Genomic DNA, 27,207 nt, shown 5'->3' with positions numbered 1-27,207 from the left:
TGACTTATTCCCTGAATTGGCCTGAACTACTTCCGAGAGAGAAACTAAACTTACTTCTAAACTCAACAATGATGCCCTCCAAATGGAATTAAAAACTTTCCCGCTCCTAGATTCCTCTGAACTGAAAACAAAACAAAACACTACATGTTTCTCCTACCTGCCAGAGACAAAAGGTATAAATGTCCTTCCATCAACACTACAAGAGGTCTGCAGTCACTTGCTTTCTGACAAAATACTAAAGTTATTCACTGTTCCAGAAGCATGCTGACCTAGCCCTTTTTAAAAAAATCTTCACAGTAGTAACCAACATCCAAAAGCCCCACTACTACCCTATCTACAAACATCTTATCAAACTTCTCACATTGTCAATTGTCATTTCACTTCAACAAAAAATTGATAGATACATTTATTTAAAAAAAGGGGCTGTTCATACATTTCAAAGAGTGAATGAAATGAGTTTCCCAAATTCAGTACAGTAGCAAAGACCAAATGTTGTAAACTCACATCAAGCTAAATCATTAGTCTCTGTCATATAATGAAAAAACATGGGTTAGAACCCCAGGTCCCCAGACTCACTTTTCAACTGCAGACAGTGAGAGGAATATGGTGTTATTTTCCCAGCAGAAATGGGAAATATTAGTGTTTCATATTATTCCACTCTCACATTTTTCAGTGGCCTGTTGCAGAGCAAGAAGGGTATGAAACAGGAGAAAACAGCAGTAGATCCTCTAACGATGTTTTACAGGGAGATATACTGGTCCTGGCCATAATAAAGATGATTAGATAGATGACAAAAGGAAGAGTTTAGAAAAACAGCAGGCAATTAGCAAGAGAGAAAAACATTGATGGAGTGGGATCCTCAGGGTAAGACTGAAGCAACTGCCAACTTTGCCACCACCAAGGGAACGAGACACTGTGAAGAAGGACAGTGCCACCTCAAAAGACAATTTCTGATGGAACCAAAGAAATCTATTCTGCTGTTGCTATATAATATTGGATAAAAGGCTGGCTAATAGCACCACAGGACAACAAGTAGAAGTAGACTATTCAGATCACTGAGTCTGTTCCGCTATTCAATGAGATTACAGCAGATGTGTTAATCCTCAAATTCACTCTCCTGCCTTTTCCCCATAAACCATCCCAGCCTTGAATATACTTAATGACCCAACCTCGACAGCCCCTTGCTGCAAAGAATTCCACAGATTCACTACCATCAAGAGAAGAAATTGGACAGAGCAGTAGATGTTGTTTACTTGGACTTTAGTAAAGCCTTTGATAAGGTTCCACATGGTAGAGTTAATTAGTAAAGTTAGATCACATGGAATTTAAAGTGAGCTTGCCAACTGTATACAAAATTGGCTTGACGATAGGAGACAGAGGGTGGTGATGGAGAATTGTTTTTCAGACTGGAGCCTCATGACCAACGATGTTCCACAGAGATCAGTACAGGATCCACTTTTGTTTGTCATTTATGTAAATGTTTTGGATGAGAATATAGGAGGCATGGTTAGTATGTTTGTGGATGACACCTAAATTGGTGGTGTAGTGGACAGTGAAAATTATCTAGGATTACAAACAAACCTTGATCAATTGGGTTTGTGGGCTGAGTAGTTAATTTGAATAAATGCGAGGTATTGTATTTCGGTAAAACAAAGCCAGGGCTTATAGAATTAATGGTACACCCCTAGGTAGAGAGACCTAGGGGTTCAGGTGCATAGTTCTTTGAAAGTTGCGTCACAAGAAGGCATTTGACACGCTTGTCTTCATTGCTCAAACCATTGAGTATAGGAGTTGGGATATCAAGTTGAGATTGTACGGGACATTGGTGAGGTCTCTTCTGGAATAGTGTGCCCACTTCTGGTCACTCCGCTATTGGAAGGATATTATTAAGTTGGAGAGGGTTCAGAAAAGATTTACCAGGATGTTGCCAGAAATTGAGCGTTTGAGTTATAAAAAATAGGCTGGGACTTTTTTTTTCCACTGGAGCACAGGAGGTTGAGGGGTGATAGATAAAGTGGATAGCAAGGGTCTTTTCCATAGAGTGTGGGAGTTTAAGACTAAGGGGTGTTTTTTTAAGGTGTGAGGAGAAAGTTTTAAATAGGGCATAAGGGGCAACTTTTTTTTTTACAGACAGTAGTTCGTGTGTGTAATGAACTACCAGATCAAGTGGTGAAAGCAGGTAGTTACAACATTTAAAAGACATTTGGATGAGTACATGAATAGGAAAGATTTAGGGGGATATGGACTAAATGCAGGCAAGTGGGACTAATTTAGTTTGGGAACATGGTTCACATAGACTAGTCAGACGGAACGGTCTGATTCCATGCTATACAACTCTGTCTCTGAATTAAAGGGGCATCCCATTACTCTCAGATTATGGCCTCTGATTTTAGACTCTCCGACAAGAGGAAACAACCTCTTAGCATCAACCCTGTCAAACACTAACCCCCTCCCAAACTTGCATCCAAACCTGATGTCCATAAACAATCAGAGCAATGATGAAAAGGAGAAAAGCAATGAAAATTTGGGCTGCATAGCATACACACAGGAACAAAGCCAAATGAGATGCAAAGTTAGAGAATGGTAAAGGATAGTTAACTACGGTCACAAACTACAGGGGTCATTGGTGTCACAGACCAACATAATCACAAGTTTTGAGCATTGTGAAAGTGTGACTGAAGGAATTCAAACAAAAAACTAAGGTTGAGGGGTGAGAAGTCACATGAACATATGAAGTAGCAGATGACACTATTCAGTCCTCAGGCCTATTCAATATGATCGTGGCTGATATATTTGCATTTTGAATTCCACATTCCCATCTACTCCTTTGATTCCCTGTGTAACAAGAATCTATTGCTGCCTTTACTCAATTACTCCACGTCTACCACCTTCTGAGCCTGTGTTTCAAGTTACAACCTCACCCGCAAAAAAATTCTTTGCATCTCTGTCCTAAAAGAGTGACCTCTAATTTTAAAATAGTGCCTCCAGTTCTGGATTCATCCACAAAAGTAGATATCTTTTTCACACCCACCTTGACAACACCATTCAGGATTTTAAGATAGTCACTTTTTACTCTTCTAAATTGCAGTGGAAACAAGCCCAGGCTGTCCAACCTATCATTCACTGCTTCTAGCTATCAATATTGCAAACAACAAACAATACTCTATCAATATTGTAAACTTCCTCTAAACAGTTTCCAATGCATTTTCATCCTTCCTTAAACAAGGAGACCAAACCTGCACTCAGAATCCTGAGAAGTCATCTCATCAATGTCCTGTATAAAGTGTTACATCTTTACATTTGCGCTGAATTCCTCTCATAACAAAGGATAACATCCATCTAACCTTCTTGATTATGTGCAGTACCAGCATTATAGCTTTTTGCAATTGATGTACTTGAACACATGGATCTCCCTGCACCTCAGATTTCTGCAGTCATTCTACATCTAAATAATATTTTATTTTTTTTCTTTCTTCCTGCTAAAAAGTGAACTTCACATTCTCCCTTATTATATGCCACCTGTCATAATTTTGCCAGTCACTCAACTACATACATCCTTCTGCATACTCCTCACATTTTCTTTACAACATATTTCCAAGTATCTGTCTAAATCAAATAATTTATGATGGAGTAATCAAGAGCAGACTCTTGAAGAGACAAGTGGTAAGACTTTAAAAAGGAGGGGAGCTGCCAACTGAGTGATTACCAGATCAAGGAACAAAAAATTGTGTCTTGGTGATAGACATGGATGTGGAAATGCTACTTTGTGATACGGAACAGGACTTTTGGCCTGATATGGGAATGCAAATAGGCTAGCAGAGGGAAGTGCGTTGTAATGTCCCATCACCACTTGGTGAGCCTATTTGCTAGACTCAGAGCCATTTTCCTGGAGGTCATTGTAGGTAGTATGGAAGGAAATGGAGGCAGAAATATTCAGTCAGACTCAGAACTCTGGGGGCAACTGAAGCACACTTGCTACCTGGAGATGGTCATCCAGTGGCAGACCAGGGGGCACCATTCCTGCCAGACTTTGAGGTTGACTCTTACTGCCTGCCTGGCCACAACTGCAGCAGCAAACCACCTTATAGAAGGATACCTTATATATTCCAGGCTTATGATTCAGCAGCTGCAACCTTTCTTTTACTTTTTGTTCCCTATGTTGATTCAGCTATGCAAATAGAGGTTCTCCTTATATCCCTCAAGTGCAACAGTGGGCTATAGCAGCTTGCGTGCTGATGGGCCTACAGTAAACCCTCCTAAATGTACTTTGGTCACTACTTGGCCAATAAGGCAAATCCACGTCAAGTTGCTGCTTCCAACACAGTGCATGAGTAGTGCTGCAGTTGATCTCAAGTGTTGGGTCCTGACCCACAAAACAAAATCTTGGCCCAAAATTCTGGGCTGGAAATAATAAAACATCGAAGGATCGAGGAAGTGAGAGCAAAAGGAAAGCTCAGTGGCTGAGCCAGCTATAAGGATAATTTCCATCTTGAAATGAAATCTGTAAACTCTTGCTATGGGGTGTTGAACATCAGATCAACGGAGTTAAATAGGATGGTTTGGAGGAGGTAGTTTTGTTGTTCTGTCTGGGATTTCCTTCACCATCATTGACAAACGATGATGCATATAGAAAGGGAGATGTGGTGTCATGAAAAGTCAAAACACTGCCAATGTCTAGATCTGCCTCAATACAATCAAACCTGTCTTTTTAGATCATGATATGAAAATGGAAACTGCACTGGGGAACAAAGTTATCAGACTGTGGAAATCAGTGTGTGCGTGAAGTCAGCAAAACGAGAAATAGCAAGTAGACTTGGTAGATAGTGACAGCAGGGCAGCAACAGCAATTCCGACACAAAGTACCTGGGGAAGTCCAGGTAGCTTGGGAGAAAAGGGGGTTGGCCAAAATGTTGGCCAGGAAGCTCAGTGTAGGGAGTATTGTCAATAATTGAAAAGTAAAGGACAAGGAGGCTTTTTTTGTGGATTATCCAGTGAATTAACAAATAACAAGAGTTGGACACAATAAGCTGTTCTGTATTTACAATTCTTTATTTCAAAATCGAAATGAAAATTTCAACTCCAACATTTTTCTTTCCAGATTTCTCATTCTACAACCTCTCCCCAACCTGAAATTTGTGCTCAATTCCACCATTCAGCCTTTAAAGCTGCACTTCACCTACTTTCAGACCCTCTCAAATATCATGCGGAGCATAATACTAAAAGGAAATAAAGGGAATAATCTGGGGAAGAGGGGTGTTTGATTTTCCATCTCCACTTTGAGGTGCTGGCTTCTATTTTGCACCCGCTACATCAGCAAATTAAGACCAGCCAACATGAAAACTTTACACATGGGAACAGACTACACAAGCCAACTAATACAGATTTATACGTAATGTTCCTCCACAAAGCATGCATGAAATTATTTCACAGTAGGGGCTTACAGAAATACACGAAATAACATGCTATCACTTAATCTTTGAAAAAGAATAACGTTTACTATTTCGGTGTGACAATGTCACTCGAGTTCTGACTGGGTTAACACATGATAAAAACAAATTCAATTTGACAAGAACACTTTTTTTGCTTTACCAACATCCTAAACATACCACTTAGGTTGAGATGAAAAACTACCTTCGCAATTTTGACAACTATAGTCAACTCAGTTCAGAGCTGTATAATTCATGCATTTAGCACTAAATTCTTAGTTCACTACTATTTTGATAATTCGTTAGATAATTTAAATATTACCAAAAATAACTCAACAAAAACCATAATGTACTTTTAATATGATTGCTCAGATATTATTTTGTTAATCCAATGTTAAATTCTGGGGAACTGTAATATAAAGTGGTAAAACAAAGATCAATATCCATAAATTTACTTTGAAGCTGACTCAGATAACAGCAGATAAAATACCACAACCACTTATACCTTTCATAGAATACGACAAAGACTTGAAAACCAGCTGATGCCAAATAAACCTGTTTTGACCCCCTTTTTTGTTCCATTTCTACAACTGAAGCATGAGTAAATTTCAAAAACTAACATTTACTGCTTTTTTTTTGCCATAAACCAAAGTAATTTTAGGGCAATTTAAAAAAATTAAAATAAATCTAAATACTCCCAGGCCCAATTTCAATAGCTGAATCTAGTCCATTTGTACTTGAATCACTGAAACAACCATTGTCTTTAATTGTACTGCCAAATATGGCCAATTTTCTGGGAAGTGGCAACCTCATACTGCTGCCTCACAGCACCAGGGACCCCGGTTCAATTCCACCTTCAGGTGACTGTGTGGAGTTTGCACGTTCTCCCCATATCTGTATGGGTATGCTCCGGTTTTGTCCCACGGTCTAAAGATGCACAGGTTAGGTGGATTAGCCATGGGAAATGCAGAGTCACAGGGATATGGTGGGGGTGGGTGTGGCACTCTTCAGAGAGTCAGTGTGGACTTAATTCTTAATTTCACTTTTCTTCCTTTCTCCCAAAGGCACTGGCTGCTGCTTGGATAGCTATTCCCATCCAATTGACCATTCCTCCAAGAATCAGCACAGAGGAAGGCCATCCATCCCATTATATCTGCAAAAGTGCTATCCAATTGGTCCCATTCCCCCACTCTTTCCCTGTAGCCCAGCAACTTGTTGGGCAGAAGGGCCCATTTCCACACTGAAGGGATTCTATATCATTTATCACATCTGCTTGTTTACGCAACAAAAGAGCTCTGCATTTCTGACAGCAGTTTCAGATCAGAGCTCCTTCAGAAATGTGGAGCCGTTCTGCCATTCTGGTCGTGCAGAACAGTTAGGGGAAGCCATGCATATCCATGTTTTCAGAGCAGCCAGCTGCCATATTCCGAAAAGTTAAACATCAAGCATCACAGGCAGCTGGCTGTGACAGTAAACGACGTAGTATTTCGAGTAAGACAGGGTATTAGGTCCCGTGTGGGATGGGGACGGTTGCAAGAGGTCTGGAGGACATGCATTTGGAAGATATTTAAGAACAGTACGGAGTCAGTTGAATAGTTCCTGAGGTGTTGACTAGCTTTTAATAGTCAAGCTTTCCTCAGCAACCATTAATTACACCGGAACCATCCCATTGAAAGTGATTGGCTCTTCCAAGTCGATAGGAATTACTCAGCAGAAACTTCAATTTCCCGGGAAGTCAGTTCAGGGTCTCTTGCTGTGGATTTCGCAGGGTCTTCATAAACAACTCTCATCTAAACTTCAGAAACGATTATAATCTGTCCATGGGAAAATCCAGGGTTACTTTGCAATATATGCAGTCTACATCTCCCATCCATATTTGTTTACAAGATTACTCCTCTTCCCCCCCCCCCGCCAAACAATCGAGAAGCGAAGTATCTATTTTGCTAATGTACAACAGCTAATTCTGTACTTCGCCAGTGCGCTGTCAGCTCGGTTTACTGCCGAAGACCATAAACAATATTCCGGTGACTAGGAAACAAATTGGAGGTGGCGCTGGAGGAACAGACAAAGAACCAGCTGTTTTAACTCTTCTTGTCCTGGTCAGTCACCCTCCATAATATGCGCGTCCTCCCAAGTGGCCGGAGGGGTTTAAAAGAACTTTTGCAAACCTTATGCACCTCAACCAGCGGCCTAACTGTCTCTACCCACCCAGCCGGCTTTCATGACTGTTGTGTAGAAGGTCATGGCTCAGGTTGGCGATTACACTGTGTGACTCCATTGCTGCACTCCTGAAATCTCGAGCTGACAGCAGCTGCTCGAGCTGGTGCAGCCGCCTTTCCGCCTCCAGCTGTACGCCAGCTCCGGGTCTCCGTATTCCAGCAGCCATTGTCCTGGCGCGAGCCCTGCCGGCACAGTGCTCTAAACCCGCCCACTCCACCACCCTGCTGGGGTGGGGAGGAAACACTGAACTTTGGCCAACAATTCTCAAAATAATTCCCTTCAATTCACACGCAGTAAACATATAGCGCTTTGGATACATCAAAAAAAGTTATTCCTGCATTACGATTTCTCAACTTTCATTCCAGCTTTTCTCTCATTCCCCTACTCCTTCTCCACCCCCCCATGTTTCGCTTGGGATAGATCTTTCCACGTCAGAGCAAGCGCGCGGATTGGCGATCAGGTGACCGCCTTGGCGGGAAAAGTTGTCTGCAGAGTGAAGAGGGAGAGCTCTCAGGTGGGATTCAGTCTACTGGCAAATAACTCACGTTATAAGATGGTCATAATAATAAGTTTTGTTGTGTTTGCCGTGTTGTCTTTGTGCTGGGCCGCGAAAATAATTTGAAATTTTAATTAATCAGCTTGTCGGAATAGGTTAGTTACGTGACCACTGAACGTTATACAGCCTCCTCTCAGGCCAACCGGTTAGTATAGTACCCGCATGGATGGACTTAATTCTTTTAAAACGCCCAATTTTGCACCTGGAGCTTTATTTCAAGCAAAATTTTTGGTGCAAGCGTAAAGGACGGTATCGCAATTGGAAAAAGCGGTATTACTTAAGTAATGTTTTAAAGGTGTCTAGGTGTTATTTAAAATCTTGTTTTATTTTTGATCCAGGAAATGTTATTTTCCTTGTTTATTCCCACCCCACTCTTGATCGCGAAAATAGATAAGACGTTCGCACGATGATAACAAGTGAGCGTCATTTTGGCCATCTAACCATTTAGGTATCCATCTGATCTACTTATTAAGCACGCCTAGGAAATAGGAACTGAAAAAGCCTATTCGGCCCGTCAAATCTCTTATACTATTCAAAATGACCATGGCTGATGCTTTTTTCTCTTTCATACGTCGTACTTTTTCCTCTTTCTCTGTACCCTTGATACTTTTAACTTCTCGGAAATCTATTTCTTAAAACTTATTAAATAATTTGGTCTCCATAGTTGTCTGTGGTAGAGAGTTACCACTGGTTCACCACCCTCTGAATAAAGACATTTCTCCTCGTATCAGTGCAAAATTCCCCACTCCCTATCTTGAGACTAAGTTTCTGTTCGGGATACCCTGGTCTGGGGAAATATCATTCTTGCGTCTGGTCTATTTAACCCTGTATGAAATTTATACGATTCAGTGAGGACCCCTCTCGTTCTTGTAAACTCTAGTGAATATGCATCCACTTGACTAATGTTCTCCTCATATGACAAACCTGCCTTGGCAGGAAATCAAATTGGTGAACCTTAACTGTATTCTCTCTTGCAAATATATTCTTGGGCAAGGAGACCAAAATTGCACACACTACTCCAAATGTACTCTTACCAAGGCCTTATATGGCTACAGTAACACTTCCTTGCTCCTCATCCTCTTACAGTAAAAGCTAACATTGTATTTGCCTTTGTAACTGTTTCCTGTACCTGAATTTTGCTTTCAATTGCCGATGAATAAGGATACCTAGATCTTTTTGTATGCCAACACATCCTAATGTATCGTTTAAGTAACATTTTCAGTTGTATTTTTCCTACAAAAGTGGACAACTTCACACTCATTCAAGTAATGCTACATCTTCTGTGTATTTGCTCAGTCACTCAACTTGTCTAGATTGCCGTGAAACCTCTATCCATCTATCTCAGCACTTGCCTCACCCAGTTTTATGTTGTCAGCAAACTAGGATATATATTACACTTGATTCTTACATCCAACTTGTTGATACATGTCGTGAATAGTTAAGGCTCAACAGTGTCTTCTTTTGTCACTGTCCTTTACTTCAAAACCAACATTTATTCCTACAGTTTCCTGCATGCTAACCAATTCTAACTCCATTTCAGTACAAAACTACAAATTCCATGTACTTTGATTACATATATCAGCCTCTTATGTAGGAAAATTGAAGTGCACCACATGCACTGTTTGTATCTCATCTGTTCTACTAATCACATCTAATCTCCTTCAAGGATATCAATTCTCCTTCCCTTTACTTCCCTAGTATTTCTGGGTCATTATTTGTGTTGTCTTTTGTACAAACAGAACTAAGTTAGTTGTTCAATTGATTTGCCATTTCCTTGTTTTTTTCCAATTCTGGTGCCATGGACTTAGTTTTTCAGGGAATGCAGTGATAGCTATCTCCCTCAACAATATCAAAACTCTGTTAGACAGAAGTAGCCTCAAGGGACTCCTGCACTAACTGTGTGGTGTTTATTTAAATCTGTCTGGTGTTGTGCACTCTTTACCCAACATGTGACCACCTCATATGCTATCACTGTATATCTCAGCTCTTCAGATAGTCCACAGTGATTCCAGCTGCTGCTCCAGATCCAAAATGCAAATTTCCACTAGCTGCAGCTAGATACACATCCTACAAACATAGTCACCCTGGACATTGGATGTGTCTCGGATGTTACACAGGGCACAGGAGGAGTATCCACCTAGCTAAGCTGCCCTATCATGACTTATCCTTGGATTGCTGTCTTTATGCTCGTTTTCTCTGGTTTAAAGAATATTAAGTACACACTTTGGACTTTGCCTTATTCCTTTTACTCTAAATACTCATAATCTGAAGACCAATATTTATTTTAAAGAATAGCCAATAAATGCTCACTTGCTATGCAGTGTAAGCTATGAGTAAAATGCTTGAGTGCAGACAAGTTGTTTTACTCAAGATTAAACCTTAAAATTTAAAACACGTCATTCTCTCTTTGACAATTTCACACTTTTACCAGTCTGCACCAGAGCACTTAATCTCTATTTCTACAATCGTTAAATGGCTGGGATGGTCAAAGAACAGAGGGCAATAATGTTAGAATAACAGGTCACTCAATTAGGATACAGATGAGGATTTTCTTCGTTCAGCAGGTAGTACTTCTGGAATTTTTTTTTACTGAAGAGGGCTGTAGAGGCTCACTGAGCTGAATGGCTGATCTCTATGACTCCATCGTATGGTGTTGTTCTTCTACCTCACTGATCGTGAATCCCGCGTGCAAGTTGGTGAACTTTTGTTGAAGGAATTCCTGGGAAAAGCCCTAATGTTCTCTTTTTACTAGTTTGAGCTTAAATTGTTGTCATGGTTTAATTGATATGGGTATTTAGGGTGAACCTTTTCTATGCTGTCAACTATCTTGCATATTGGTCGTAGATCTCTTCAGATGCTACCTTTCCATTCTCAAGCTTCTATGTTTCTCAACTCTTCATAATTTTAGCTGTGGAAATCATTTTAGCGGACCTTCTTTTCAGTGTTTCAATGTTCTTGTTTCTCCAGCAACTGAAGAGAAAGACCACATTAGCTCTTTAACATTACACTTACAACTTCAGATAATCTATAAGCTATACTGCAACGTTATCGATTGTATTTTACCTCTATGGCTTCAAGTTACTTAAGTCACCTGCAAACCTCTGTAAGTACAACTGTTCCTCTTTAATAAAATCACAGGGATGTTAAAAAAACAATAGGCCTGCTGTTATAGCTTGGTGGTCTTGGAGGACAGAATAATGGGCATGTTTGAGTGACAGCAAATAAACAATATTTTGAATTATTATTCTCTTGAAAGAATTGAGAAATGGAATGCCTGATGCATAACAAATTAGTTACATTAACGTAGAATTTGTACGTCAGTATTTTGACTCTTCACATTCATTTTTGTCATAAACATATTTATGTTGAATTCAGAGGTAAATGTTTTTTTCTGTTCCTAGAGATAGAGATGTCTTCACCAACATCGACACCTAGTCGTAAAGGAGGCAAGCGTGGAAGAGGCAGTAATCCCCCCACATGTAAGTTCACTGCAGTATCAATGCAAATCAGGACCTATTGAAGCTAATGATAAATTTGCTATAAGCCATTATACTTTATTGGGTACAAGATAGGCTACTGAAACATCCACATTTTTAGTCATTGTTTTTGAGCAAAAATAATTTAAATATTTTAGTTCAGATTAGATAAACATGTGAACATTGAGGTGTCAATTTCATTAAAAGATGTAAAACAGCTAATTAGCTAGTTTACCACATTCCCATTCATTTCCTTCCTCAAGATAGGTTTTATGGAATACTGAGTTACTTCCCATACATATATTAAGTTAGTGATGGTACTGGCTGGATAAAAGGCAGAAGTTATTTATTTCTAATAACTTAACTTCTCTAACATTTTTTGAAATTTATCATGATAAACTGTCTATCTTGTATTACATTTCAGTTGTGTAAAATGTTTACAGTCCAAGCAAATACCAAGTTATGGTGCTACTGATTTGAACTTTGAAAACCTTGCCTTTTTTATATTATTTACACCACATAGGAGCTAGAATTATGTTACTTGTATTTTCAAAAAAGCTTTAAATTGTGAGAATGATAAAATGGGTTTGATATAATGGTAATAATAAGGCAACTTCTTATCAGCTCGTAGTGATGGAGTACAGTCTCCACCATCACAAAGACAACGGATGGATGAGTCAACATCCACTGGGGATCTGCAGCCAATGCCAACCTCTCCAGCACCAGATGCTCAGAGCCCACGTGTTCAGGAGTCATCCTTTTTATCCAGCCCAGCACGGTCACGCCATTCAGGTTTGCTGTTTGTCATTTAGTATAAATTCTCCAACAACTCCAATATTTATCAAGAGTATAGACTATGTCTGCAACAGTGACAGTAGATACTATGGTCTCATTTTTGTATCCACTCAGAACAGAGGATGATGTGAATATACCACCAAAAAAGCAGCAGTTTTATTTTAAACAGCAGTATGTTCTTGTATTAAGTCTCTTTCTGTTAAATGCTGTATTGAGGCTGAGTACTAATCTTGTTGCATTGACTCTAGCCTTTTCATATGCTGTCGTTTGAAATTATTTCCAGCAGTGCATTTAACATGCTTTTAACTAGGTCTATAGCAGAATGTTTATAAATCTACGTGTTTACTTGTATATTTAGTCACCCTTGGAATAGCTGTCAAAATATTTTATTGTCCCCCAGCTGCCAGTGATTTTGACATAAGCTCACCTTTGACCTATGGCACTCCCAGCTCTAGAGTTGAAGGCACACCCCGGAGTGGTGTACGGGGGACACCTATACGCCAACGTCCTGATCTTGGGTCTGCACGTAAGGTCCGCCAGGTTGATTTGCATGCAGACCAGGTAGGAAGTTAAGCAGATTAACCAGTTATCAGAGAATTCATTTATATTTATGTATTTTGTTTTGAAGAAGTAAATTTATTGTTGACAGTTGTCTTTAAGAGTTTGATCTCTTACTTACAGCCTTCAGCAGATGACGTTGTGACCAGTGAACAATCCCTTGGTCAGAAACTAGTAATCTGGGGAACAGATGTCAATGTGGCTGCATGCAAAGAAAAGTTCCAGGTCAGTTTCAAATAAATTATTGGTCTATTTTTGCTGATACACTTTGCAAACATGCTGTTTGCGTTTTTTTTAACATAGCTGTTCTTCTATTGAACTCATTAGGAGGCAGTTCTTAGTTATCCTCCACTTGTTGCAAAATGGCATTATTGAAATGCATCAACAGCTTGTAGATAAACGGTGCATGCACACACAAATCACCAAGCATGCCTTTCAAACTGAGAATTCCAATCATTTCCCTAAACCAGTATAAATGTCAAGAATACATGGAGAACATCTGGCCTTTTATGAAAAAATAAAGCACTTGATTTTTTTTTTCCTTATTCCTTATTCTTATGTGCGATGAGTGCATCCAGCTTTCATTTCCCTTGAAATCATTGGCTCTCTCAACCATTTCAGAGGTCAATTCAGAGTCAACCACATTGCTGTGGGTCTGGAGTCCAATAAGGCTACACCAGGTAAAGACAGCAGATTTCCTTCCCTAAATAAAATTAGTGAACAAATGTGTTTTATCACAATTGGCAATGGATGCATGGTGAATATGCAAGATGATAGATAGGATCCTAATCAAGTGGGTTGCGTTCTCTCATGTCGTTGGAGCTGCATTTTTTTCCAGGCATTGTAACGTAGTTCATCAAACTCCTTGTGCCTTGTAGATTATTGGAAAAGATTTGGGAAATCAGAAGCTAAGATACTAACTATAGAATTTGCAGCCTCTGACTTGGTTTTGAAGCCACAGTATTTAAGTTGCTGGCCCAGTTCAGTTTCTGGTCATTGGATCCCCCAGAATATTGATAATGAGGTTTTGAGAGATGTGAATACCACTGAATGCCAAGAGTGATGATTAGATTCCCCCTTATTGGCAATTGTTTGGCACAGGTATTACTTGCCACTTGTCAACTCAAGCCTGGATATTGTTCAGGTCTTCCTGTATGTGGTCCTGAACTGTTTAAGTATTTGACAAATCACAAATTATGTTGAACATTGTGCAAAACATCAGTAAAAATCCCCACCTCTGACCTACTGATGGATTGAAAATCATTGATGAAGCAACAGAAGATGGTTGCGCTTAGGACACTACCCTGAAGAACTGCTGCAGAGATGTCCTGGAGCTGAGCTGATTGACCTCCAACAATAAGGAGTTTTCCCCTGATTCCCATTGACTCTAGTTTTGCTCAGTCTCCTTGATGCCACAATCGGTCAGGTGCAACTTTGATTTCAAGAGCAGTCATTCTTCCCTCCACGCTGAAACTCAACTTTTGTTGACCATATTTGGACCATAGCTGTAATGAGATCAGTCGCCTACTGGATCCTGCTATATAAATACTCCTTGATAGACCTGATGACAATTCCCTCTCTGATTTTGCTGATGGTGAAGAGTGAAATAATAGGCCAGCAATTGTCCAGTTTAGATTTATGAGATGGCAGAATTACACAAGTATTGAAATGTGTAGTTTCTGTAATAATCCAAGTGACAAAGTAATCATTGTACCATTTTTCAGAGGTTCCTTCAGCGTTTTATTGACCTTTCTGCTAAAGAAGAGGAAGTTACAGGCATAGACATAAATGAGCCACTTTACATGCAACGACTTGCAGAGGTATTGTATATCTTAACCACATTTACTAATTACATTTTTTTCCCTACATAAATCTTTTGGCACTGCATGAAATTGACTTTGTACTTTTATTGTAGATGAATCTGGTGGGAGAACCATTTCTCAATGTGAACTCTACTCATTTGAGAACATTTGATCCTGAATTATACAGGCAGCTAATTTGTTACCCACAGGTAATGTGTATTATTTGGAAAATAATTGCTTTAGAATCACAGGTTTTATAAAAAGGTTGAAATGTTTAAAATATGTTAATTAGTGCTTTGCAGCTAAATAAATCTTTTTAAAATATTTAGGAAGTGATTCCCACTTTTGATATGGCTGTCAATGAGCTTTTTTTTGAACGTTTCCCTGATTCTCTACTGGAGCATCAAATCCAAGTGCGGCCGTACAATGCTTTGAGAACAAAAAATATGAGAAGCCTAAATCCAGAAGGTAAATTCTGCTGCTAAACTAAAGCAAACTGTTTGTAAACCTCTTTTGTACTACGGTAATGTTAACCTGAACAACTTAAAATTATCCGAAAGGCATCTGCAGGAAATTTTTGAAAATCAGAATGTGTTTTTCCTGTTCCAAGTTTAAAATAATGATAAATATTGTTTTGCTCTTTTCTTTGCAGATATTGATCAATTAATCACAGTTAGTGGCATGGTGATCAGAACATCTCAGCTGATTCCCGAAATGCAAGAAGCGTTTTTCAGCTGTCAAGTGTGTGCTTTTTGCACAAGGGTGGAGGTTGATCGTGGCCGGATTGCTGAACCGTCTGTGTGCAAAAACTGCAACACAACACACAGTATGGCTCTGATCCACAACCGTTCAGTATTTTCAGATAAACAGATGGTATGTTATTCTTCAGAAATACAGGCATACTTTAATGCAAATGTACAGTTACTGCTAAATAATTGGATTGCAACTGAATCATTCTCCCCTAACTGCAAAGCAATACCTTAAATCATCAATCATGGGGTGAACAGCCAACGTGTTTTCCCCAGGGGAGTCCAAAACTAGAGGGCATAGGTTTAAGGTGAGAGGACAGAGAATTAAAAGGGACCTAAGGGCAACTTGTTCACACAGAGGGTGGGGCATGTATGGAACGAGCTGCCAAAGGAAGTGGTAGAGGCTGATACAGTTAGAACAATTAAAAGGCACCTGGACGAGTACATGAATAGGAAGGGTTTAGAGGGAGATGGGCCAAACACTGGCAAATGGGACTAGATTAATAAAGATATCTGGTAGGCTTAGACAAGTTGGACTGAAGGGTCTATTTCAATGCTGTACGCCTCTATGATTCTGTATTGGACAATTGACAAGGGTCAAGACAATATCATGGAATTAGCTGAACTGGTATTTTCATTGTGCAGTGGTGCAAATTAAGCAAATTAAATTGTGCATATTTGACTGCAGTCAGGAAGGTGGTGAACAATAGGCTGCATCCTTCCCTGCAGAATTAGTCATCTCGGTCTACTAATAATATAAATAGTAACTGATTCAAGGTTGGAGGTAGTTTAGGGGTAGGTCGCAGCATAAAGTATAGAGAGAGGAGCTTCCGATGAAGTAAAACAAAAATTATTTCCTTCAAATATATCAGCTGTATTTACTTCAGAAATACAACTACAATATACTGTGCAGCTGCTGTTGCTGGTCCAATTAACTAGTTTTACCTTCCTTCTATATTCTTGCAGGTTAAGTTGCAGGAGTCCCCTGAAGATATGCCTGCAGGACAGACACCACATACAGTTGTACTGTTCGCTCACAATGACCTAGTGGATAAAGTGCAGCCTGGAGATCGAGTGAATGTCACAGGTAAATCTTACTCCAATTGAACACTGAAATTTAATCTACTGGAGTTTATTTGAGGGGTAAAACAGCAAGGATAAGTTGATTTTAAGATGTAAAACGAAACCTTACATATTCTAGCACAATCTGATGGTTTACTTTTTAAGAGGAGCTGGAGGATTTTACGTGTGCGTTTTTTGTTTTTTCCAGGTATCTACAGAGCTGTTCCTATCCGTGTGAATCCCAGAGTTAGCAGTGTGAAATCAGTGTATAAGACTCATATTGATGTTATTCACTTTCACAAGACTGATGAGAAACGGCTTCATGGACTTGAAGATGAAAAGGAACAGAAACTGTTCACAGAGCAGCGTGCTGACATGTTGAAGGAGCTGTCTAAGAAGCCTGACATCTATGAACGACTTTCAGCTGCTTTGGCTCCTAGTATTTATGAGCATGAGGATATCAAAAAGGTGTACTATAGTTATTTGAACAAATCTTTATAATGCCCTATATTATAACATTTATAACAACTATAAGCAATATGGCTCAGAAGTTTCAGTGTCCAGACAGTCATTTCTTTAGGGTGGGTAGGAGCTGTGCCTTGAGGCCATGCGGAAACCTCAATGCAGCTAACTGGGAATTGACTGGGAAATTGAAAATTCCATCGCACAATTCCACGATATCTGGAATCCTTTGAAAAAGCCCCTTTAAAGTCTGAGAATTCAGAAATTCCAACACACTTCAAGCTTAATAGTAACCAAGGAACAGTTAGAGGCTTAGAAACCTATTCTGACTCAAGGGTTAACTGTTGAAGTGAAAGCTGACTTGCTGTTGACACATTCCCTCCAATCTGAAGTGACAAGCTCCCACCCCTCTCAACTTTAATTCTGACCCTCACATAGTGCTGTGAAAAGAGATGTGGTTTTCTACAATGACTGTCTCCACTGCTAGATTCAAGGATTCCTGGTCAGGTTTGTAACTGGTTCCTGACTCCAGTGCAGAAATCATTAAAATATGTGAGTTTTTTTTAATCTAGTCAGGATCAGAAATGGTATTTCCAAACCTGACTGGAATGTCTGGGCTCAAGTGTGCTTCTGGTGAATTACTGTAGAACTTCTGCATGCATTTTCTTTCAAAGGTTACTTGTATGTATGCACTTACTTCAGTAAAACAGTTACTGGTTTTGTGCTCAAACCAGCAGAGCATTTTTCCCAACCAGTTATCCCCATGGCTGCTCAGATCCAGGAACTGAATTTATGCAGTTATTTGCACATTCTCTGGACGCCTCATACTGCAGTACAGCCAACTAAATACTTTTAAAATCCTTGTAATCACATAGCAAGGTCCCACTCCATCTCCCCCAGTAAAGCCTAAAGTTAGAACATTGTCATGGTGTCATGTACGTTTGTTTCATGGCAGTATATGTTGAGTTTGCAAAATCGCCCCACACCTTGAATATAGTTTATATCTACCCTACATTCTTTGAATAAGATACCAACGTATCTTAGATCAGTTATTTTATCCTTATATATGGTGTTATGTGTCGAATGATAATTTTTTGTGAAAGTTTGATTTTTGTTAAAATTGTTCTTTGTATTTTATACCAGGGTATCTTGCTGCAGTTATTTGGTGGTACACGCAAAGATTTCAGTCACACTGGCCGTGGCAATTTCCGTGCAGAGATCAACATCCTGCTGTGTGGTGACCCTGGTACCAGTAAATCACAATTGCTGCAGTATGTGTACAACCTGGTGCCTAGAGGTCAGTATACATCTGGTAAAGGCTCCAGCGCTGTAGGTCTAACTGCCTATGTGACCAAGGATCCTGAGACACGACAACTGGTCTTGCAGACTGGTGCCCTTGTTCTTAGTGACAATGGCATCTGTTGTATTGATGAGTTTGATAAAATGAATGACAGCACAAGATCTGTGTTGCATGAAGTTATGGAGCAGCAAACTCTTTCCATTGCAAAGGTAAGAATGTTTTTAAAATATTGTTTAAAGTTAGCATTCAGAATTGAAACTAAATATGCAAACAGCATGTAAAAATGTGACTTCTAAGAAAGGACAAGATTCTGTCTTTCTACATTGTTTTGACCTTGTCTCTATTTAGTTAAAAAGGGTTTATTTCCTTTCTTTTGGTGACTGCTTTTGCCAGTTTTTGTGCAGAATTAAAATAAAAACTACTCTGTACAAATTCCTTTCTTGATTTGGGGCTCTGAAATGTTTTCTTTTAAATTAAGCTCTTTATTCTGCATATCTTAGGCTGGGATTATCTGTCAACTGAATGCCCGCACGTCTATCCTGGCAGCTGCAAACCCAGTGGAGTCACAGTGGAATCCCAAAAAAACAACTATAGAAAATATCCAGCTTCCACATACTTTGCTGTCCAGGTAGGAAAAACTAAGTCCTAGACCTGAAATACTAACTGTTTTTCACTTGCCGTCTGACCTATTGAATTTTTGCAGTGGTTTCTCTCTTTATTAGAAAACTACTTAAATATTTCAGTGTTCAAGATCTAAACCCTATTAATTGCTACTTCCCAATGTTCTACCTGGAATGATCGTATCTATTTTGTGCTGTTGACAATGTTGTAAGCATGTTGGTTATACTTGTAGGTTTGACTTGATCTTCCTTATGTTGGACCCACAAGATGAAGCTTATGATCGACATCTTGCCCATCACTTGGTTTCACTTTATTATCAAAGCGAAGAGGAAATGGAAGAAGAATACCTGGATATGGCAGTGCTCAGGGATTATATTGCCTATGGCCGCACTTATATTCACCCTAGACTCAGTGAAGAAGCCAGTCAATCACTGATTGAGGTAAGAACTCGGTTCTTGCTTCGCTATTTAATATTTATACCAGATGTTTTATAAAATGTATCATCTCATCTAATGCTGTCCGTGCTATTGCTTATTTTATTGCTCAAGGCTTACGTGGACATGAGGAAAGTTGGCAGTGGTAGAGGTATGGTCTCGGCATACCCCCGACAACTGGAGTCACTGATACGTCTGGCAGAAGCTTATGCCAAAGTGCGGTTTTCTGAAAAAGTGGAAAATATCGATGTAGAAGAGGCAAAACGCCTTCACCGGGAAGCTCTGAAACAGTCTGCAACTGACCCAAGGACTGGAATTGTAGATATATCTATTCTTACGACAGGTAATGAGTTTTCGTTTTGGGTGTCATGTTTAGGAAATGGTGGTTTTGGGAAGTTGGGTAACTATATATAAAGAAAATGGAAGTTTTAGTCCTACCGTTGTGTTCATGACTCGATTCTGCAAGTTACTGAAAGGGTATGTATGGTAGAATGCTATTTTTCAAAACTAAAGGGACATGATATGTAATTGGATAGTGTAGTGGTGTGCATTGTTTAATACCTCGTTTTAATCCAATCTTGGGGAATTTCTCTGCTGTTCGTCCAAGTAATAATCCCATGAATCTTACACACCCACCAGAGAGGCAGATGGAGCCATGGTTTAGCATCTTATCAAAAGATGGAACCTCCTGCGGCATTTTCACTTCTGAACTGATAGGTTAGAATAGATTCACCAGTTCCTTCTGGTCATGTACAGAGTACAAAACTTGAAAATTTAGCCCTAAATTGACAGTCTCAATTTGAAAAAGATATGGCGATGTAGGACATGTAAAACTGAGGCATTGATTTTTTTTTCCTCTGAGATTAAGGCTTTAGTGCATTGTTGTTACGAAATGAAGAAATTTGTTCACCAAATTGTGCTACGCTGAACCTCCTGAATTGTGGAAACATTCTATTTATTCATGTTCTCACTTTGCATGCAGACATGATAGATCTATACCTACGTTCACTTTTAAATATTATTACAACATCCAACAATATGATAAACTTGTGCTTCAATTTTGTTTCAGGAATGAGTGCCACTGCTCGTAAACGCAAGGAGGAATTAGCTCAAGCCTTAAAGCAGTTCATTCAATCTAAAGGCAAAACTCCAGCCATGAAATACCAGCAACTTTTTGATGATCTGCGATCGCAATCTGATGTTGTAAGTTTTTATCTGGAATAGAAATAAGTGATATTTTAGAATATTTTGTGTTTGAAGTGGAAGCTTTTCTTGTTTATTTGTTACTTACCTTTTCTCTTCTTTTCTCTTTTGTTTTAAGTTTTCTATCTTCCTACTCTTTGTATTGTTTGATCATTGTTTTTATGACATTGTAACTGGCATACATATTTGCACCCATTATCACCTAGAAGATGGACTTCTATTATTATGTTTCTACAAATTTCATAGCCAAAAGTCCTGGTCAAGGTCTAGTATTGTCTAACATTGTAGAGCAAAATGGCTGGGTTAATAGAATATAATTCTAAACTTACTGAATGGCCCAACTCTGCTGTTCTCTAAAGTATGAGCAATGTTTTGTATTTGCTAATATTTATGCAAAGTCCATGTCAGCATAGTTTAGTTAAACGTAGAAACTAGTAGCAGGAGTAGGGAATTGGATCCTTCGAGGTTCCACCATTCAACATGATCTTGGCTAATCCTGTATCTCAATGCCATTGTGTTTCTTTCTCCCCACAGCCTTTGATGCCTATAAAATCTGAAAATGTATCTATCTCTTTCTTGAATGTATATATGTGCAGTGACTTGGCTTCCACACGTTCACAACCTTTTGAGTAAAGCAGTCATTCCTCATCACAGTGACCAACCCCATATCCTGAGATATCCCATTGTTTTCTCCGGTTGGGGAGTATAGAACCAATGTCCCTGCTTGCATTGTGCTCTAATAGCTTCATGTGGATCATGTGTTGTGCAGGTGGGAAATTACAGCAGCAACAATTGTAGACTTTGGGTATATCATGTTGCAGGACAGGAACGACCAATGATGCAGGGGGAAAGAATTATTGCTACTCCTGAGACCAAAAGCATAATTTAACTACAACAACAAACTAGTCACATTTACAACAAAAGACTTGTTATTGTTGATCTGTTTTTTGTGGCTTGAGTCTGATTAGAATTGTTTTAATTTTCTCAGGCTATTACCAAGGATATGTTTGAAGAGGCTCTTCGAGCTCTGGCAGATGAAGACTTCTTAACTGTAACTGGGAAAACAGTTCGACTGCTCTAAAAGCAACTCTTCATAGAAATTTATTAGAAAATGCTTACTTTACTGAAGCAATATATCAATCAGATGTATTTCACATTATTTTGCTTAATTATCTGATCCCATTCTATAGCTGTTTTTCTCCTTTATAATACCAAGCTTGAAGTTATGTCTTTAATAGTGTATTCAAAACTAAGGCAATCAGCTAGTACACTGCCACGGATGTAAATATCAGGTTAGAATTTTACACTTTTCACCTATCGTACCATTTTAGAAACTCAAGAAATGAAATAATTCAGATGAATATGTTAATGAAGTAGTGAAAGTATTTGATTTGTACTGACAATAAAACTTTGCTAACATTTTTTTCCTGTTTAAGTTTGACATGATAATGGAATCTATCCATTTTATGATCGGAAGATTGATAAAGGTCTTCCAGGGAACTTAGATTTATACCTATGTTGGATTTTAATGTGAGCCAAATAAATAAGATGAAATATTCAGAATCTTAAGTCATTATTGTAGTGCATGATAAATTTGATATTCTTTCCACCTGATAAATTTAAGAGAACAGAAATGACATGTAAATGCTGCAGAATTTGTTGTAGGCGGAAGTGATGTGTAAAATGGACTGGGGCCAACACAGACACCTTATTGCATTAGAAATTAGTAAAATTTGGAAACTGAAAGTCTAAACTTTCTGAGGTTTTCAGGTTTTAGCATAACTCAAATGGAAGAGAGTTCTGTAACTTTGGTCCAGTGACAATTAAGGAATGGTAACATAGTTCTAAGGCAAGGAGGTGTGTTGGGAGGAGATCTTGCAGGTGGTGCTGTTTGGCTGCCCTTCCCCTTCTGGAGGTCATAGACTTAGAAGATGCTGCTGAAAGAGTGGTGAGTTGCTGCAGTGCATCTTGTAGATGTGTGTCTGTAGTGGAGAAAGTGAATGTTGAAGGGTGAATGTGAATGCCAGTCAAGCAAGCCACTTTGTCCTCGATAGTGTCAAGCTTCTTGAGTATTGTTGGGGTTGCAGTTGTCCAGGCAAATGGAAAGAATTCCATCATGTGCAAATGGTCAAGCTAGTTCAGAGTGTGGTGAAGTGTAAGAGGATGAAATTAAACATGAATGGAATAATTGAAGGCCACTAGAGACTGACAGCATTCTTCGATCATTAAAAGACTTATGAAACTATCCACGATATGTGATGAGGCATAGTTTCCAGTGTACTGATAGTGCAGCCAAGCACTTAACTCCATGATAATTGCCCTGAACTGGAGGTGATGCTGCTTGAAGTGGTTTGAAAGCCATTCCCCAGCACTTTTCTTGACTGGGTATTATAGCATGCTGACGGTGCATTAGCATCAACTTAAAGGCACTACCTAACCTTTACTGATGCCTAATATTGCATGGTACCTGTAAATACTCTTGCAGTTGACAAAGTGGCTTCACACAAGGAGGAAGTTTCCCCTCGGTCACTGCACATTACATGTGTCGGAGCCTTGTTAAATAGTCAGTTGTAACTTTAGAAGGTGTGGATAATCGGGTTACACTGATTCACAGAATCCCAGCGGCGAAGGAGGGGGCCATTTGGCCTGAATGGTTATTCGTTCTGCATTTTTCCCCTCCTGAAAGTAAAATTTGTTGTGCATGTGTAAGTTGGTGGGTGTAGAACATTTCTGGTTCAACTAGCCTTTCATGCCAACAGGAATAAAGGCTTGAGAGTTTCAACAACTGCATTTGTATTGTGCATTTAATGCCAAAAATTATTAAGGGGGATGTTATCTAATAAAAAGAAATAAATGGCGAAATAGTCAATAAAGAACTGCAATAGACATAGCTTGAGATTGTGTTTCTGTTACTGTGCCCTTTAAATTTGGTTTCATTTCTCTGATACCCAGCAACCTGGAACACTTATTTCAGACACAGTGGGATTTACATGTCTGAATCGTGGAATTCTGTGCAGAATGGGCATATGTCAATTTGTATTAAATGCCGACAAACTGACCTTGACCTATAGTTTATCCCACCTATTAGAAATGTGCCAATGTAACATGATTAGAATTCCAGTGAGACATTACTGCTGTCCGATTCGCATCAGTGACTAGAAATCCAAACTAGTAATATCTTCTTCATTGGTTTATTGAAAGTAGAAAAAATGCTATTGAATCTCTTTTTAGTAATTTTCAAACCAGGAACTTTAGAGAACTTTTTATTTGCTATGTTTTTATTTGGCTCGGCAGTTGCACGTCTGAACCAAGAGTCTAGATAGCAAATTCCTCCCCGTGACAATTACCGCATCTGACTTTGTACCACTTTGGAATAGAGGTACTGGTGATCTTTTCCATAATCTTCATGTGACCTTTTTGATCTATCAGCTTAGGTGGCTTCTGGAATGGTACCAAAATACTTTACATTCAAAGATTTCACAAACGTATTAAATTTGTTCAATGGATTAAGGTATTAGAACCTGGATCTGAATCCAATTAATGGGATTAAGGAATCATTTTACATGTAGGAATTTTTCAGTGTCTCCTGAGTTTTGATAATCTCTACATGGTATCTATTTACGGTAGAAACTACCCACAAGATGCACCAGTTTGACAATTTCAAATAGAAAAGCTGTGATTATGGCTGGTGCAAGAAGCAAAGTCTCATTTGGTGCAGTTAGTTTCTCTGGTTTGGAGAAATTTGAGATATGTTTTCAAGATGACCAATTAGTATTAAATTTTTGGAATGTCTAATTGATCCATGCTTCACACGAGTCTCCACTCACCCAATTTCATTTCCCCCTCGCTTTGTTACTATACACTTACCTAGCTTCCTTTGAAAGACTTCGATGCTGTTTACTTCATCTACTTCACAAGAAGGTCACTTTCGAACTGCTTTATGTCAGAAGTCACACGACACCAGGTTATAGTCCAACAGGTTTATTTGAAATCACAAGTTTTTGGAGCATTGCTGCTTCGTCAGCTGAATTTATTAGTGACTGTTGTTAGGATATAGGGATGGCAGCCAAACTAAATCAGTCTCTCTATCACTGGATTCACAACATTGTGAAATTAAAACACTCAATGACTCTCAAAATTGTTCAGTCGTTCCTAATCAGACTTTACAAACAAATGTTGGACACCTAGGTTATAACTTAAAACAAAAATGATCAATTTACTAAAAATGTAACTTTAGCAGAACACAAACTGCAAAGCAATCTAGTATCAACGATCTAATCCCAATCTTAAATCATAAGGCCCATCATCACAGACAGCAGTAAGGGATAAACTAAAAAAGAATTGTAATTTGCCAGTTCAATTTCTTCCAACAACGAATACCAAGCATTTATTAAATCCTTGGATAGAGTTATACAGAACGGAAACAAACCCTTTGGACTAACTTCCTGTGGCAGTTCATTCCACTTATGCACCAGCCTCGCATGAAAGAGATGCCCTGCAGGTCCCTTTTGTATCTTTTCCCCATTACTTTAAAACCATACCCTCTAGTTTTGGACTCCCCTACCATAGGGAAAAAGACCTTATTCAGCCTCTCATGCCCCTCATGATGATAGATTGTGTTACAGACAATATAGTGTACAGCTTCCTTGAATTCTGAGGTCACTGGTCTTAGAACTTTCAGCAAGTTAAAAACTGGAGCATAAGTGTAGAGATTGAAAACAGCCCTAGTCCAGAAGCTTCTAAACCAAAACTGCCTCTTGCCCAAAAACTCAGGCAGAATCATTTCATTAAAAACTGAAAGAACTGCAGATGCTGTAAATCAGAAATAAAAACAGATTGCTGGAAAAGCTAAGCAGGTCTGGCAGCATCTGTGAAGAGAAATCACAGTTAACATTTTGGGTCTGGTGACCCTTCGTCAGAACAGTTCATTCTTTGATTTCTCTGAGGTTGGCTGGCCACCCTAGTTCTCCCTTGATTGACCAATTCAACATTCAACCAGCTGCCAGTCCCTGAGCATAGCAACAATTCAGTGCCAAATCATCCTCAGAATAGTGATTAACCTGAATTGTCTTCCTTAGCAGTTTCCAAAAGCAAACGTTAGTCTTTTTTCTCTGCTTGTTTTTAAGAGCAGTTTTAGAAGCTTTGGACTAGGGCTGTTTTCACTCTCTGTCCAGTTATCAGCTTGTTGAAAGTGAGCATTGGTCTTAGTGTTCAAAGTTCAATTGTCAACTGCAACACTCAGTTGCAAACCATCTTGTTTTATGACCCCTGGTTTTAAATCTCCCCATAACTGGAAACACTTTCTCTAATCTATATTAAGCCCTTTGTAACTTTAAAGACCTTTAGTAGGTCACCCCTCAGCCTCTGTTTTCTAGAGAAAGGAGACCCAGACTATTCTGTCTTTTCTGATAGCTACAACTATGCTCTGCTATTGGAAAACTGATTTTTCACCTTTTCCAGTGACTGTATGTTCTTGTGTAACTGGTGGTAGAACTCTAGACAGTACTGGAAGTTTGCTCGAATGAACCATAATTGTATGCAAGTTGTTTCTAAACTTATCCCATTGCCACTGCTTGGACTGTGAATTTTATTTGTCATTTGATCTTTCCAGCCCTCCACCTTATCTCAAATCTTTTTGGTTTTTTTCCTCTTTTATTGGATGATTGTTTTGCCCATATCCATGACTTTAGTTTTGTCCTTTATACCACACATCAGTCAAATATGGCCTTAATCTCAAGGACAGTAACTTTCACCTCACCTCTGGAATTCATCTCTTTTGTTCATGTATGAATCAAGGTTGTAATGAGCTGAGTGGCCAAAATGGAACCTGAAATGGGAGCCAGTGAGCGGGTTATTGCTAAGCAAGTGCTGTGTGATACCACTGTTGATGACACTTTCCATCACTTTACTGATGAATGAGAGTAGAGTTGAGGAGGTAATCAACCAGCTCGGATATGCTTTTTGTGTACAGGATGTACCCGGGCAATTTTACACATTATTGGGTAAATGCCAGTGCTATAGCTGTACTGGGTCAGCTTGTCTAGAGATGCTCTAAGTTCCGGAGCGCAAGTCTTTCGTACTATCGCCAGAATATTGTTAGGGCCCAAATCAGTTGAAGTTTCCCTGGGCCTCCAACTGTTTCTGCATATTATGTGGAGTGAATCAAATTGGCTAAAGCCTAATATCTGTGATGCTAGGGAAGAGGTCGACATAGATCATTCACTTCTGGCTGAAGAATGTTGTGAATGCTTTTCAGCCTTATCTGTTGTCTGACAAATTGGGCTCTCCCATTATTGTGAACAGGGATATCTGTGGACTCTCCTCCTCCGATGAGTTAATTGTCTACCAACACTGACCACTGTATGTGGCAGCACTGTAGAGCTTAGATCTGATCCGGTGTTGTGGATTCACTAACTTTATCTATCACTTGCCACTTATGCTGTTTGACACACAAGTAGTCCTGTTTTGAGGCTTCACCAGGTTGACACCTCATTTTCAAGTATGCCTGGTGCTCTCCTACCATACTTTCCTGCAATCTTCATC

General features: G+C 39.2%; 2 protein-coding genes across 6 annotated transcripts in view; one reads left to right on the top strand and one right to left on the bottom strand.

Moving 5' to 3' along the window:
• The window catches only part of prkdc (protein kinase, DNA-activated, catalytic subunit), a 204,650-nt gene extending 196,811 nt beyond the window's left edge, over positions 1-7,839 (bottom strand). For both annotated transcript variants that reach the window (XM_048595548.1, XM_048595549.1), the window contains exon 1: positions 7,635-7,839. In XM_048595548.1, coding sequence (XP_048451505.1) covers positions 7,635-7,812 — 178 coding nt within the window. In that variant the 5' untranslated portion in view covers positions 7,813-7,839. The remainder of the gene's footprint in view (positions 1-7,634) is intronic.
• Positions 7,840-8,048: 209 nt separating this feature from the next.
• Positions 8,049-22,227, top strand: mcm4 (minichromosome maintenance complex component 4). 4 transcript variants are annotated; one of them, XM_020513436.2, is made up of 17 exons: positions 8,049-8,160; positions 11,604-11,681; positions 12,303-12,470; positions 12,874-13,034; positions 13,155-13,256; positions 14,756-14,851; positions 14,947-15,042; positions 15,163-15,301; positions 15,486-15,706; positions 16,549-16,669; positions 16,853-17,112; positions 18,250-18,615; positions 18,907-19,034; positions 19,260-19,467; positions 19,576-19,804; positions 20,531-20,664; positions 21,653-22,227. In XM_020513436.2, the coding sequence occupies exons 2-17, from the start codon at positions 11,612-11,614 to the stop codon at positions 21,743-21,745; spliced, it is 2,592 nt and encodes an 863-aa protein (XP_020369025.1). In that variant the 5' UTR covers positions 8,049-8,160; positions 11,604-11,611; the 3' UTR covers positions 21,746-22,227. The 4 variants fall into 4 exon arrangements, with proteins under 4 accessions (XP_020369025.1, XP_048451508.1, XP_020369026.1 ...); XM_048595551.1 differs by lacking the exon at positions 8,049-8,160 and adding an exon at positions 8,167-8,297; XM_020513437.2 differs by lacking the exon at positions 8,049-8,160 and adding an exon at positions 8,167-8,347.
• Positions 22,228-27,207: the final 4,980 nt, after the last annotated feature.

This window comes from Rhincodon typus, chromosome 4, assembly GCF_021869965.1.
Source record: "Rhincodon typus isolate 14 chromosome 4, sRhiTyp1.1, whole genome shotgun sequence".
In the NCBI taxonomy this organism is placed as follows: domain Eukaryota; kingdom Metazoa; phylum Chordata; class Chondrichthyes; order Orectolobiformes; family Rhincodontidae; genus Rhincodon; species Rhincodon typus.
Note: the sequence above shows the minus strand (reverse complement) of the source record. Positions and strands in the feature narration are given on the sequence as shown.

Coding starts and splice junctions, on each gene's coding strand:
- mcm4 (XM_020513436.2), top strand. CDS start 11,612: ATGTCTTCACCAACATCGACACCTAGTCGTAAAGGAGGCAAGCGTGGA. Junction 15,302..15,485: donor GAGAAGCCTAAATCCAGAAG/GTAAATTCTGCT, acceptor TTTTCTTTGCAG/ATATTGATCAATTAATCACA. Junction 19,805..20,530: donor TATATCTATTCTTACGACAG/GTAATGAGTTTT, acceptor ATTTTGTTTCAG/GAATGAGTGCCACTGCTCGT.